We start from the raw sequence: 15,275 nt of genomic DNA, 5'->3' as shown, positions 1-15,275 counted from the left end.
ATTAAAAATCATTCGGACTGCAGAGTCGCACTGTTCAGTGCAATGCAGCGCTACGGCCTGTTGATTGTCTGCCGCTCCCAATACACCTAGGTTTTCTGCCCTGTCCGATTGATACTTTCGATCAACTGTAGGTCCATGTGTAATCGAATCTGCAGGGAATTGAATGGGAAAATCAATGTGTGTATGGGCGCTCTGCCGCTGGGCTTTGAATTGATGTTGTAGCGTGCAGAAGCATGCTGTGTGGAGGAGACGAGATCTGCCTTGTATTTGCTCCTCTGGTGTATGGCGGATGGTGAAGGGGGTGGTGAGGGGCAGCCTCTGTGTGGAGGAGACGAGATTTGCCTTGTATTTGCTCCTCTGGTGTATGGCGGATGGTGAAGGGGGTGGTGAGGGGCAGCCTCTGTGTGGAGGAGACGAGATCTGCCTTGTATTTGCTCTTCTGTTGTATGGGGGTTCTTCTTTAGCTCTTTGTGTCCGCCAGTCACTGCTGGTTATTCGCCGTGAGGTCAGGTGACACTGCGATGCCCGCCTGCCGCTCACAGAACAGCAGGTGTGACACTTCCACCACTGAAGCCGACGTGATTAATTAGATCAGAGACTTAGCTGGATCCCAATTAAACCTACCTGACGAGGTCACACCTCCCTGCTGCGCGGCCGCTCCCGGCTGGAGGGGGCGACACTAAGTGACCCTGTCTAAGTGTCAGCAGGTGTCTCCTACACACAGAGCCTTTAAAGGGATTCCGCAGGCTTTGGGAACTTGACCTTTAACCCTGCGGGACGCAGCATAGATATGAAATCTCACCGCCTTCCTGAGGTACCGGAAGACTGGGGGAAACTTACAAGACAGACACAGGGCAGAGATGAGAGTCGAATGTTTTACATGTACCGGTACTTTAAAGTGGACCTGAACTCTTCCACAGGACTGAAAAAAATACATAGAGAAATGCACCCTGTATGTATATAAAGAGTTCAGCCTGTTTAATTCCCCCTCATTTATGTCTAATCACGAGTTGTTTGATCTCTCCCCTGTGTCTCATAACTGCCATGGCAGAGATGGCAGATAGGGCCATTTGAAAGCACAGGATGTTAATATGTCTGCTTCCGTGAATCAGGAAATAAAACCGTGCAGATTTACTGTAGGATTTGTACCAGCTGTAACAAATGTTTTTTGTTTAAATGTTATTATGCTGTTGGGTATTTTTTAGAGCAGAGAGGACGTTCTGATTTCAGATCTGCTTTGTGTGTGTGAGGTATATGGAGGCTGCCATATTTATGTCCCTTTAAACAATACCAGTTCCCTGGCAGTCCTGCTGATCTCTTTGACTGCAGTAGTGTCTGAATTGCACCAGAAAGAAGCATGCAGCTAATCCAGTCAGACTTGGGAAAGAAACATCTGATCTGCTGCATGCTTGTTCAGAGTCTACGGCTAAAAGGTTTAGAATGAGAGGATCAACAGGTGGGGCCAGGTAGCTAGTAATGGTTAAAAGAAGATAAATATGTCAGCCTCCGCATATCTCTCACGGTGTCCTATAAGTAAATGGCATGTGTATGTTCTCCTCTGAAGCAAAATTAGTTTCATAACTTTACTTTGCCTCTGTGAAATCCCATTCCTCAGTTTCATTTGGTGGGGCGGCTGGAGGGCGGGACCTCGTAATTAAAGGACAACTGAGAAGAATAGAGGTTGGCATATTTACTTCCCTTTAAGCAAAACCAGTTGCCTGGCAGCCCTGCTGATCTATTTGGCTGCAGCAGTGTCTGAATCACACCAGAAACAAGCATGCAGGTAGTTTTGTCAGAATTGACCATAATGCCAAAAGCACCTGATCTGCTGCATGCTTAGTCAGGGGCTATGGCTAAAGTTATTAGGGTATGAGGGCCAGCAGGACTTCCAGGCAACTGGTATTGCTTAAAGTGAATGGGAACCGCATTTAAAAAAATGAGACAGATACTTACCCAAGGAGAGGGAAGGCTCTGTGTCCTATAGAGCCTTCCGGCTCCTCTCCTGGGCCCCTCGTTCCAGTGCTGGCTCGCCCGGTAGCAGTATGTGACTAAATTAATCAAATACTGCTTTACCCGGCCGAAGGAGGCTTCAGAAGTCTTCAGGGAGCCCGAGTGCTCCTGAAGAAGGGCGGCCCTGTACTGCGCCTGCACAAGCACACTCTCTTGCACGCTCACGCCTGTGCAGTATTGAGCCGCACGTCTTCGGGAGGACACGGCTCCCGAAGACTTCCAAATACCCTTTCGGTGGGGTATTAAAATGGGAGGAGCCAGCACAGGATAGAGAGCAGCGAGAGAGGAGAGGGAAGGCTCTATACAACCCAGAGCCTTCCCTCGCCTTAGGTAAGTATTTGCTTCATTTTTAAAATGCGGTTCCCATTCACTTTAAAAGGAAATAAATATGGCAACCTACATATCCCTCTCACTTCAGTTGTCCTTTAAGTGTCGGCTCAGATGGATGCTGCTAGCGTCCATTCTCTCCGTTTAACGCTGGGATTTACCATGCCCCACATGGATATGCACACACTAACCAGCAGGCTCATGGTGACCCAGAACTCATTGGAGTGTCACATCGATATGAAAGGCAGTGTTCATCTCAGTGCGTTTACCAGCGATTATATTTTTCAAGGCGATGCATGCAGCGAACAGCATAAGCTGCGTTTGTGGTTCCGTATCCCCCTAGGGGCTCAATATGCGGCGTGACGGTGGAAAACATTACCAAATGCTTTTTTCCGTGGTAGCAGGAAATGCGTTTAGCATCGGCTAAAAGAGCCACTGCCAGTTGTCTGTCCAAACCGGTCCTTAGCAACCATTTCTTCCAGCAGCAGCACAGCAGCCTGTCAGAGAACATAGCATGGGAGAGGTCTGCAGACCTTCTCAAGATAGAACTGCAAGATCTAATTAAGGCTGGGAGCACACTTAGCAGAAACGCAGCATTTTTGCCATTAATGCAAGTGAATGGGCCGCATAAAAAAGCATATGCATTTTGTATGCGATTTTAAACCAGTGTTTTATAAAATGCTGGTTTGGTTGCGCGATTTTCAAAAACCACACGAAATGCAAGTCAATGGTAACGCAAAGTATTGCGTTTGTGTTTTTTTTATTGTTTTGTGTCGTTTCCGCTTTCTGTTGTCTTCCTAGTGATTTGCATAAAGTGCAATTGAAAAACGCATACAATACGCATATGCGAACAGCAAATGCATAAAAACGCATATGTGAGGAAAAAAACCACAAACGCACTAAAAATGCATGCAAAAAAAACCCCCAGGCGACCTAAAACTCAACCTTTCATGCACAACCATGTGTGTATCCAGCCTAAAATGGACACCTGCACCTCCTCTCTGCTCTTAGAGATAAGCAACAGCATAATAACATTTATAGAAAAACATTCCTTTGTTACAGCTGATACAAATCCTGAAATAAATATGCAGTGTCTCTACTTCTTGCTTTGATGGAAGCAGACTTTGGGTTACCATTCTGTGTTTACAAATTAGCTGCTCTGCAGTGGAGTTTCCTAAGATGACACAGCTGAGAGATCAAATTACAGTTGTGATTAGTCACAGATGAGATTAGACAGGCTAAACTCTCTAAATACATACAGGGTACATTTCTCTGTTTTCCTTCTGTCCTGTGCAAGAGTTCAGGTCCACTTTAAGCCATTATGTGTTATCTAATAGGCTGTTGGATTTCAGCCTAGCATCACTGGAAGCTGTGCAGACTTGTCAGTCTTGCTTCTGTGATCAGAGATGAACTTAAAATCATACAGGTTCTGCACTAGGCATAGTTTGCACAGATGGGTTTTAAACCACCTAGAAATGCATATATTAAATTCAGTAGCGATCCTGACAGTGGTTTTTTCCTTTATCAGGCAGCACAAAGTGGAACTGCTTAAATGCAGTTGTGGTTTGGGGAGGGATATTGTGGTTGCACATGCTGGTTTCCTGTTCAGCTGTCACATTCTGTGCTGGCAGATTTGGTCCACCTGCAGTTGGAGCGACTGTTAAAAAGAAATCTGATTGTGTGAGCTGATGTCTTCCATCACAGTGCAGAATAGATCGGGACTATTTTTTCCCCTTTTAGAACTTGTTCACACTATGAGCATTTGAGGATTTATTTATTTTAAAGAGAACCCGAGGTGGGTTTGAAGAATATTATCTGCATACAGAGGCTGGATCTGCCTATACAGCCCAGCCTCTGTTGCTATCCCAAACCCCCTTAAGGTCCCCCTGCACTCTGCAATCCCTCATAAATCACAGCCACGCTGCTGACAAACAGCTTGTCAGAGCTGGCTGTGTTTATCTTTATAGTGTCAGTCTGCTGCTCTCCCCGCCTCCTGCAGAACTCCAGTCCCCGCCTGCATCCCTTCCCTCCCTGCTGATTGGAGGGAAGGGACGGGGGCAGGGACCGGAGCTATGCAGGAGGCGGGGGAGCAGCTGAGACTGACACTACAGATGTAAACACAGCCTCACAGCATGGCTGTGATTTATGAGGGATAGCAGAGTGCAGGGGGACCTTAGTGGGGTTTGGGATAGCAACAGAGGCTGCGCTGTATAGGCAGATCCAGCCTCTGTATGCAGATAACATTCTTTAAACACACCTCGGGTTCTCTTTAAGAGCTGGCGATTTTGAAAATTGCTCTAAAAGCGCTTGTGCAATGATTTTCTATTGGCGTGTTCATATATGAGCGCTCCGCTTTGTATTGAATCGCAAACGCAGCTCCTGTACCATTTTCTGAGCGTGTGCGATTCAATACAAGGTATAGGGAAATCGCAAAGCACTTGAAAAAGCGCTTTGAATTGCGATTTCCAGAGCGCTTTAATAAATAAATACATTGTATTTATTCATTTCTGGGTACAAGAGTTCACTTTCTGACTGCTGTCAGGAAGTGTCAAAATTAATCGCTCAGCAAATGCGCAGGGAAAATCGCTTTAAAAAAATGCTCAATCGTTCAACGATAGCACTGGCCATTTATAATGTAAACATGGTCTTAAAGTGATCCTTAAGTCGATCAAAAACAAATTAGATTTACTCACCTGGGGCTTCCCTCAGCCCCCTGCAGCCAGGAGGCCGCAATCACAGCATGGGGGCGGTATTATCGCTGGGAACGCGAATAATCACTCGCGTTCCCATGCCTGTCGGCCGGTGACGGCCAAACAGGAAGTGCAGAAGCATCGGAGCGGGGCTGCGAGGGCACCGATCGGCTGCAGGGGGCTGAGGGAAGCCCCAGATGAGTAAATCTCATTTTTTTTGATCGACTTAAGGATTACTTTAAGGCATCCGTGGCGCAGTTTTTGCTGCACTGACGACGCCTTGAATCCCACAGCCGCCTATTTTCCTCCCGTCTGCTCCATGTTGTCGTTGGATATTCATAGATTCATACACTATGGTTTGAAAACCTTTTTGCCTTTAAAGTAGCTTTATTAATGTTTCTTAAAACCACAAAAACGCTGCAACTGTCCATTACTATATTTACAAGGTAAAGCCCATTAACTGGGGATGGGCAGATCTGTGTGAGCTGCGCTGGGGTTATATTACAATTAGTCTGGATTTAGGATTGCCTCACGCTTAGCACTGCAGTGTAGGTAGCGGCTGGGCGGCCATTTTGTCTCCAGTTATTGACTGCAAGGTTTTGATTTTTGTTTTGAATTTCTTTGGTCAGACGCTATAAAAGACCCAAAAGATGGTGTAAATGGCAGCCAGTGAAGGAAGTGACAGAGGGGGATAGGGCTGGAGAAACGGGAGGAGAGGTGGATGAGGTGTGATTGGCAGCCAGTGAAGGGAGTGACAGAGGGGGATTGGGCTGGAGGAGAGGTGGATGAGGTGTGATTGGCAGTCAGTGAAGGGAGTGACAGAGGGGGATAGGGCGGGAGGAGAGGTGGATGAGGTGTGATTGGCAGTCAGTGAGGGGAGTGACAGAGGGGGATAAGGCTGGAGAAGCAGGAGGAGAGGTGGATGAGGTGTGATTGGCAGCCAGTGAAGGGAGTGACAGAGGGGGATAGGGCGGGAGGAGAGGTGGATGAGGTGTGATTGGCAGTCAGTGAGGGGAGTGACAGAGGGGGATAAGGCTGGAGAAGCAGGAGGAGAGGTGGATGAGGTGTGATTGGCAGCCAGTGAAGGGAGTGACAGAGGGGGATAGGGCGGGAGGAGAGGTGGATGAGGTGTGATTGGCAGTCAGTGAGGGGAGTGACAGAGGGGGATAAGGCTGGAGAAGCAGGAGGAGAGGTGGATGAGGTGTGATTGGCAGCCAGTGAAGGGAGTGACAGAGGGGGATAGGGCTGGAGGAGAGGTGGATGAGGTGTGATTGGCAGCCAGTGAAGGGAGTGACAGAGGGGGATAGGGCTGGAGGAGAGGTGGATGAGGTGTGATTGGCAGTCAGTGAAGGGAGTGACCGAGGGGATAGGGCTGGAGAAGTGGGAGGAGAGGTGGATGAGGTGTGATTGGCAGCCAGTGAAGGGAGTGACAGAGGGGGATAGGGCTGGAGAAGTGGGAGGGGAGGTGGATGAGGTGTGATTGGCAGCCAGTGAAGGGAGTGACCGGGGGGGGGGGGGGGGAGGGGGGGGGAATAGGGCTGAAGAAGCAGGAGGAGAGGTGGATGAGGTGTGATTGGCAGCCAGTGAAAGGAGTGACAGAGGGGGATAGGGCTGGAGAAGCAGGAGGAGAGGTGGATAAGTCGTCAGCAGAGGTCATGATGGACTGTAGAGGGGCTAAACGGTTGGCGGGAGGCCACAGAGCAGATACTCTAGTCGTGCAATAATCGTGCATGGAGTTGGTATGTTCTCGCTATATTTACATTGGCTATATCCAGGCACTCTGCTTTTACCCTCAGTACCAAAACTGGTACCCCAATAACAGTGGTTGGCTATTGTTCCAAAACAATAGTATGGTTCTCACACTATGACTACGGTAGGGGACCTTAGATTGTGAGCTCCTCTGAAGGACAGCCAGTGATGTGGCTGGATAGTGTAAGGTGAGAGTGATATGGAGGCTGCCATATTTATTTCCTTTTAAACAATACCAGTTGCCTGGCAGTTAATCTTGTCAGATCTGACAATAATGTCAGAAACGCCTGATCTGCTGCATGCTTGTTCAGGGGCTATAGGTAAACGTATTAGAGGCAGAGGATCAGCAAGGCAGGCAGGCAACTGGTATTGCTTAAAAGGAAATAAATATGGCAGCCTCCATATCACCCTCACCTCTGCAGTGTTCTCCCCAGGCTCTTTTAGCCGGGTGCTCCACCCGGCTACATTTGGTGACCACCCGGCTGTCATCGGCTCACCTTCTCACCTCCTCCTATGCTGTAAGCAGATTTGCCCTGCATTTTCATCTCGCCCCACCCGGCTGCTTTTTCATGCCACCCGGCTACTATTTCATGCCACCCGGCTGGAAAAAAATTCTGGGGAGAACACTGCTCTGGTTCACTTTAAGGGCTCTGCCTCTGACACAGGAGACCTGGGTTCGTGTCTCGGCTCTGCCTGTTCAGTACGCCAGCTGCTATTCAGTAGGAGACCTTGGGCAAGTCTCCCTAACACTGCTCCTGCCTATAGAGCGCGCCCTAGTGGCTGCAGCTCTTGTGCTTTGAGTCTGTCAGGAGAAAAGCGTGATATACAGTATATGTTCTGTGTCTTGTTTTGAATTGCTCAGTGCAGTTGGAGAATGTCTGCTCTATAGGAAGGCGCTGGTATCCTGGCTCCTATGCTGGCTGCCTGTGAGCTATAAGGCCAGGATGTGATGCTGTTATTGGAGAATGCTGCGTTTACAAGCGGGAAATATACCCCACAAAGAGCCGGTTATCATCTGTGGTGAATCGTCTTTTGTAATGCAAAGCAGATTGCCGGGATTGAAGATGCCCTGGCCTGTGTTGCAGCCATTTTGTTATTCTGATTGCAGCCTTTTGATGGCTTTGTGACTCTGCTGCTGACTTGCTGGTCCCAGGCTGGAGAGAGCAGAACCTGGAGCTGCAGCTCCCCCTGCTGCCCAATCCCTGCATTGCTGTGACCGTGACAATGACTTGTCACTATTGTTTACTGGTTTTGGTAAAGCTAGCCATGCAGGAATCGGCTATGGACACAATAGAGATGATCCGTTACACACAGATTTTACCAAGTTGATGCAAATGTGGTTGCAGTTTTGCAGGAAGATTAAAATTGGACCAATCGAATATAGTTGCATCCAAATTTTAACCATCCATGTGTAGTATATATTACCACTGAATAGCAAGGCAAATAGTGGGGTACATAGGACTGGCCACCAGGGTAAATAGGAAATAGTGGGAGGAGACAGGACTGACCTCCAGGGTAAATAGGAAATAGTGGGAGGAGACAGGACTTACCTCCAGGGTAAATAGGAAATAGTGGGGCTCCAGGGTAAATAGGAAATAGTGGGGTACACAGGACTGACCTCCAGGGTAAATAGGAAATAGTGAGGTGCACAGGACTGACCTCCAGGGTAAATAGGAAATAGTGGGAGGAGACAGGACTGACCACCAGGGTAAATAGGAAATAGTGGGAGGAGACAGGACTGACCTCCAGGGTAAATAGGAAATAGTGGGAGGAGACAGGACTGACCTCCAGGGTAAATAGGAAATAGTGGGGTACACAGGACTGACCTCCAGGGTAAATAGGAAATAGTGGGGTGCACAGGACTGGCCACCAGGGTAAATAGGAAATCGTGGGGTACACAGGACTGGCCACCAGGGTAAATAGGAAATAGTGGGGTACACAGGACTGGCCACCAGGGTAAATAGGAAATCATGGGGTACACAGGACTGGCCACCAGGGTAAATAGGAAATAGTGGGGTACAAAGGACTGGCCACCAGGGTAAATAGGAAATAGTGGGGTACACAGGACTGACCACCAGGGTAAATAGGAAATAGTGGGAGGAGACAGGACTGACCTCCAGGGTAAATGGGAAATAGTGGGGTACACAGGCCTGACCTCCAGGGTAAATAGGAAATAGTGGGAGGAGACAGGACTGACCTCCAGGGTAAATAGGAAATAGTGGGGTACACAGGACTGACCTCCAGGGTAAATAGGAAATAGTGGGGTACACAGGACTGACCTCCAGGGTAAATAGGAAATAGTGGGAGGAGACAGGACTGACCTCCAGGGTAAATAGGAAATAGTGGGGTACACAGGATTGACCTCCAGGGTAAATAGGAAATAGTGGGGTGCACAGGACTGACCTCCAGGGTAAATAGGAAATAGTGGGGTGCAAAGGACTGACCTCCAGGGTAAATAGGAAATAGTGGGGTGCACAGGACTGACCTCCAGGGTAAATGGGAAATAGTGGGGTACACAGGCCTGACCTCCAGGGTAAATAGGAAATAGTGGGGTACACAGGCCTGACCTCCAGGGTAAATAGGAAATAGTGAGGTACACCGGCCTGACCTCCAGGGTAAATAGGAAATAGTGGGGTACACAGGCCTGACCTCCAGGGTAAATAGGAAATAATGGGGTACACAGGACTGACCTCCAGGGTAAATAGGAAATAGTGGGAGGAGACAGGACTGACCTCCAGGGTAAATAGGAAATAGTGGGAGGAGACAGGACTGACCTCCAGGGTAAATAGGAAATAGTGGGAAAAGCATAATAGTTGTACAAATAACCATTAATAATTCATTACCAATAAGTTCCCAAAATTTGTCATTAAAAGACATCTAAAGTGAGAGATATATGGTGGCTGCCTTATTTCCTTTTAAACCATACCAGTTGCCTGGCAGACCTGCTGATCTTTGACTGCAGTGGTGTCCGAATCACTCACCTGAAATAAGCATGCAGCTAATCCAGTCAAGCTTTAGTCAGAAACATGTTATCTGCTGCATGCTTGTTCAGGGTCTATGGTTAAAAGTATTAGAGGCAGAGGATCAGCAGGACAGCCAGGCATTTGGTATGGTTATGTTGGCGCTTTATTAATACACTTCAGGTCCCCTTTAAGGCTCTGAAGCTGTTCCGTGATGAGAAAAATTATGAGACCTATGAATGCTGATTTCCTGGTAAACAATGCCAGTTACCTGGCTGTGCTGCTGATCTGTTTATCTGCCGTAGTAGCTAATCCAGTCTGACTTGAGTCAGAGCACCTGCTCTGCATGCTTGTTCAGGGTCTATGGCTGAAAGTATGAGAGGCAGGGAATCAGCAGGGCAGCCAGGAAATCTGCATTGTTTAATAGGAAATAAATGTCAGCCTTCATATCCCTCTCCCTGTGATCTTAATGAGAAACCGTGACCAAGAATTGAACGTCATCCCAATCAGTAGCTGATACCCCCTATTACATGAGAAATCTATTCCTTTTCCCAAACAGATCATCAGTGGGCTCCGTATGGCTGATATTGTGGTGAAACCCCTCCCACAGTGTGATGTCAGGACCATGGTGCTGGCAGTTTCCTGTCTGTGTACCTCATTGCATTGTGGGAAATAACAGCTGTTTACAGCTGGGTCCAACTGCCAAAAAAACAAGCAGCATCTCCTTCCACTGACATCACCTGCCAACAGTAAAAATGTCCCCATGTGATAAATGTCAGAATGTAAATCGGGGAGAGGAAAGATTTTACAATGGGCAAACACTGACTAAATCATTTATACATAATTATTGTAAAAATGAAGCACTTTTTTTTATTATTTTCACTGGAGTTCCTCTTTAAAGCTCGGACCCCGTGCCCCATAATGGGAATAATTACCGGTATACTTTTTCCCTCAGAGCAGAATGAGAGACGAGTCAGTACAGCGAGCTGCTCTGCATGGGGAGTTCAGCATTTCTGTGTTCTGTGGTCTATCATGGTGCAGTTGTGTTGATAGATTGTTCTGGATTTTCATATCTGCAGTGAGTTTGCAATGGGCTGCGCCGCTCTATGTTGCCCTCAGAAGAATTTCCCATGAAATAGAATACCGGTGTGAGAAGCTGCAGACGGAAGCTGCTACTCTGGCTGCATCAGACTAGAATGATCAGCACAGCTCTGTTACCAGTAGGGCTGGGGAATGCTAATTATATACGCTACTTGTGGCCTCTGACAAAGCAGGTGCAGCCCGCGAAACGCAGGTGGTCTGTCAGGCGGTCTGTCAGGCGGTCTGCACTGCAGTGTTCTGTCTGTCTAGCTTAAGATGCAATAAAAAAGGTGATTTTTGTGTCTCACTTTAGGGGCTTATACTTTTGAGTTATGGAAATGTAGTTCAACTGGACATTCTGGGACGTGTAGTTCAGCTAGAGAGGTGCTGGGACATGTAGTTCAGCCAGAGATGCTGGGACTTGTAGTTCAGCTGGAGATGCTGGGACTTGTAGTTCAGCTGGAGATGCTGGGACATGTAGTTCAGCCAGAGATGCTGGGACTTGTAGTTCAGCTGTAGATGCTGGGACTTGTAGTTCAGCTGGAGATGCTGGGACTTGTAGTTCAGCTGGAGATGCTGGGACTTGTAGTTCAGCCAGAGATGCTGGGACTTGTAGTTCAGCCAGAGATGCTGGGACTTGTAGTTCAGCCAGAGATGCTGGGACTTGTAGTTCAGCCAGAGATGCTGGGACTTGTAGTTCAGCCAGAGATGCTGGGACTTGTAGTTCAGCCAGAGATGCTGGGACTTGTAGTTCAGCCAGAGATGCTGGGACTTGTAGTTCAGCCGGAGATGCTGGGACTTGTAGTTCAGCCAGAGATGCTGGGACTTGTACTTCAGCTGGAGATGCTGGCTGGGATTTGTAGTTCAGTCAGAGTTGCTGGGACTTGTAGTTCAGCCAGAGATGCTGGGACTTGTAGTTCAGCCAGAGATGCTGGGACTTGTAGTTCAGCTGGAGATGCTGGGACTTGTAGTTCAGCCAGAGATGCTGGGACTTGTACTTCAGCCAGAGATGCTGGGACTTGTAGTTCAGCTGGAGATGCTGGGACTTGTAGTTCAGCCAGAGATGCTGGGACTTGTAGTTCAGCTGGAGATGCTGGGACTTGTACTTCAGCTGGAGATGCTGGCTGGGATTTGTAGTTCAGTCAGAGTTGCTGGGAGAGATGCTGGGACTTGTAGTTGAATGGTATATGCTTGCAGTTGTAGTTCAGCTAGAGAGGTGCTGGGACATGTAGGTTCAGCTGGAGATGCTGGGACTTGTAGTTCAGCTGGAGATGCTGGGACTTGTAGTTCAGCTGGAGATGCTGGGACTTGTAGTTCAGCTGGAGATGCTGGGACTTGTAGTTCAGCTGGAGATGCTGGGACTTGTAGTGCAGCTGTAGATGCTGGGACTTGTAGTTCAGCTGGAGATGCTGGGACTTGTAGTTCAGCTAAAGATGCTGGGACTGGTAGTTCAGCTGGAGGTGCTGGGACTTGTAGTTCAGCTGGAGATGCTGGGACTTGTACTTCAGCTGGAGATGCTGGGACTTGTAGTTCAGCTGGAGATGCTGGGACTTGTAGTTCAGCTGGAGATGCTGGGACTTGTAGTTCAGCTGGAGATGCTGGGACTTGTACTTCAGCTGGAGATGCTGGCTGGGATTTGTAGTTCAGTCAGAGTTGCTGGGAGAGATGCTGGGACTTGTAGTTGAATGGTATATGCTTGCAGTTGTAGTTCAGCTAGAGAGGTGCTGGGACATGTAGGTTCAGCTGGACATGCTGGGACTTGTAGTTTAGCTAGAGAGTTGCTTGAACTTGTAGTTCTGCTAGAGATTATCTTATTGCTTATTACTTGCATTGTGTTGTCGGTCACCCCTGTTATCGTTGTCTGTAATCATATTTATTGTACAGCGCTGTATAATATGTTGGTGCTATATACCGGTAAACCAATAAATAATAATAGAGATGAATTGATTTCCCGCAGCTATTTGCTCATGACCTGTTCTCTTTCTCCCGCAGAGCGCGGCAGCCGCTCCGAGCCCCGTGCTTGGCAACATTCCTCCGAACGACGGAATGCCCGGAGGACCCATCCCCCCAGGATTCTTCCAGGTAAGACATCAAACTTTAGGATATTCAGCAGAAGAGATGCATTCTGGGACTGATCTGGGGTTAGTGGGTGTACAGGTGCTCCGCCCTCCTCCGCTGAGATTAGCGGGTGTACAGGTGCTCCGCCCTCCTCCTCTCCCTCTGCTGAGATCAGCAGGTGTACAGGTGCTCCACCTTCCTCCTCTCCCTCTTCTGAGATCAGCAGGTGTACAGGTGCTCCACCTTCCTCCGCTGAGATAAGCAGGTGTACAGGTGCTCCGTCGTCCTCATCTCCCTCCGCTGAGATTAGCGGGCATACAGGTGCTCCGCCCTCCTCCTCCCTCCTCTGAGATTAGTGGGCGTACATGTGCTCCACCTCCTCCTCTCCCTCCACTGAGAACAGCAGGTGTACAGGTGCTCCGCCCTCCTCCTCTTCCTCCGTTGAGATTAGCGGGTGTACAGGTGCTCCGCCCTCCCCCTATGCTGAGATTAGCGGACGTACAGGTGCTCCGTCCTCCTCCTCTCCCTATGCTGAGATTAGCGGATGTACAGGTGCTCCGCCCTCCTCCGCTCCCTCTGCTGAGATTAGCGGGTGTACAGGTGCTCCGCCCTCTTCCTCTCCCTCCTCTGAGATTAGCAGACGTACAGGTGCTCCGCCCTCCCCCTCCCCCTATGCTGAGATTAGCGGACGTACAGGTGCTCCGTCCTCCTCTCCCTATGCTGAGATTAGCGGATGTACAGGTGCTCCGCCCTCCTCCGCTCCCTCCGCTGAGATTAGCGGGTGTACATGTGCTCCATCCTCCTCCTCTCCCTATGCTGAGATTAGCGGGCATACAGGTGCTCCGCCCTCCTCCTCCCTCCGCTGAGATTAGCGGGTGTACAGGTGCTCCACCTCCTCCTCTCCCTCTGCTGAGACTAGCAGGTGTACAGGTGCTCCGTCGTCCTCCTCTCCCTCCGCTGAGAACAGCAGGTGTACAGGTGCTCCGCCCTCCTCCTCTCCCTCTGCTGAGATTAGCGGGTGTACAGGTGCTCCGCCCTCTTCCTCTCCCTCCGCCAAGATTAGCAGACGTACAGGTGTTCCCCCCCCCCCTCTCCTTATGCTGAGATTAGCGGACGTACAGGTGCGCCGTCCTCCTCTCCCTATGCTGAGATTAGCGGATGTACAGGTGCTCCGTCCTCCTCCTCTCCCTATGCTGAGATTAGCGGACGTACAGGTGCTCCGCCCTCCTCTCTCTTCGCTGTGATTAGCGGGCGTACAGCTGCTCCGCCCTCCTCCTCTCCCTCCGCTGAGATTAGCGGGTGTACAGGTGCTCTGCCCTCCTCTCCCTCAGATGAGATTAGCGGGAGTACAGGTGCTCCTCCCTCCTCCTTTCTCTCCGCTGAGATCAGCAGGTGTACAGGTGCTTCGCCCTCCTCTCCCTCCGCTGAGATTAGTGGGTGTACAGGTGTTCCGCCTTCTTCCTCCTCCCTTCGCTGAGATTAGCGGGCGTACAGGTGCTCCGACTTCCTCCCCTCCCTCCACTGAGATTAGCGGGGGTACAGGTGCTCCGCCGTCGTCGTCCTCTTCCTCTAAGATTAGCGGGTGTACAGGTGCTCCGCCCTCCTCCTCTCCCTCTGCTGAGATTGGCGGGTGTACAGGAGCTCCACCCTCCTCTCCCTCCACTGAGATTAGCGGGCGTACAGGTGCTCCGCCCTCCTCCTCCTCTCCCTCCGCTGAGATCAGCAGGTGTACAGGTGCTCCGCCCTCCCCCTCTCCCTCCACTGAGATTAACGGGGGTACAGGTGCTCCGCCGTCGTCGTCCTCTGCCTCTGTTGAGATTAGCAGGCGTACAGGTGCTCCGCCCTCCTCCTCCTCTCCCTCTGCTGAGATTAGCGGGCGTACAGGTGCTCCGCCCTCCTCCTCCTCTCCCTCCGCTGAGATTAGCAGGTGTACAGGTGCTCCGCCGTCCTCCTCCTCCTCTCCCTCCGCTGAGATTAGCGGTTGTACAGGTGCTCCGTCCTCCTCCTCTGCCTCTGCTGAGATTAGCGGGTGTACAGGTGCTCCGCCGTCCTCCTCCTCCTCTCCCTCCGCTGAGATTAGCGGTTGTACAGGTGCTCCGTCCTCCTCCTCTGCCTCTGCTGAGATTAGCGGGTGTACAGGTGCTCCGCCGTCCTCCTCCTCTGCCTCCGCTGCTAATTACAGGAGCTGCTAATCAGCTGGAATTATCAGTGGCATTAATGTTCAGCAAAGCTGTTAAACAAATGCTCACAAACTGGCTAATTAATTCCCATTAATTAAGTGAAATCTTTCTCGGCGAGCAGAGGCAGCCTGGCGGCGGCAGGATAGGAGGACGCAGAGGCCTCAGCATTGCAGCTACATCTGGGCCGGGCAGAGTGGAGTCATCTGTCTTCGTTTGATGCT

General features: G+C 49.9%; 1 protein-coding gene across 4 annotated transcripts in view; it reads left to right on the top strand.

The window, feature by feature from the left end:
- SSBP3 (single stranded DNA binding protein 3) overlaps positions 1-15,275 on the top strand; it is a 131,878-nt gene that overhangs the window by 91,719 nt on the left and 24,884 nt on the right. For all 4 annotated transcript variants that reach the window (XM_068239007.1, XM_068239006.1, XM_068239009.1 and 1 more), the window contains one exon: positions 12,809-12,898. In XM_068239007.1, coding sequence (XP_068095108.1) covers positions 12,809-12,898 — 90 coding nt within the window. The remainder of the gene's footprint in view (positions 1-12,808; positions 12,899-15,275) is intronic.

This window comes from Hyperolius riggenbachi, chromosome 6 (genome assembly GCF_040937935.1).
Source record: "Hyperolius riggenbachi isolate aHypRig1 chromosome 6, aHypRig1.pri, whole genome shotgun sequence".
In the NCBI taxonomy this organism is placed as follows: Eukaryota; Metazoa; Chordata; class Amphibia; order Anura; family Hyperoliidae; genus Hyperolius; species Hyperolius riggenbachi.
The sequence above is the reverse complement of the archived record's forward strand: the minus strand, read 5'-3'. Positions and strand labels throughout refer to the sequence as shown.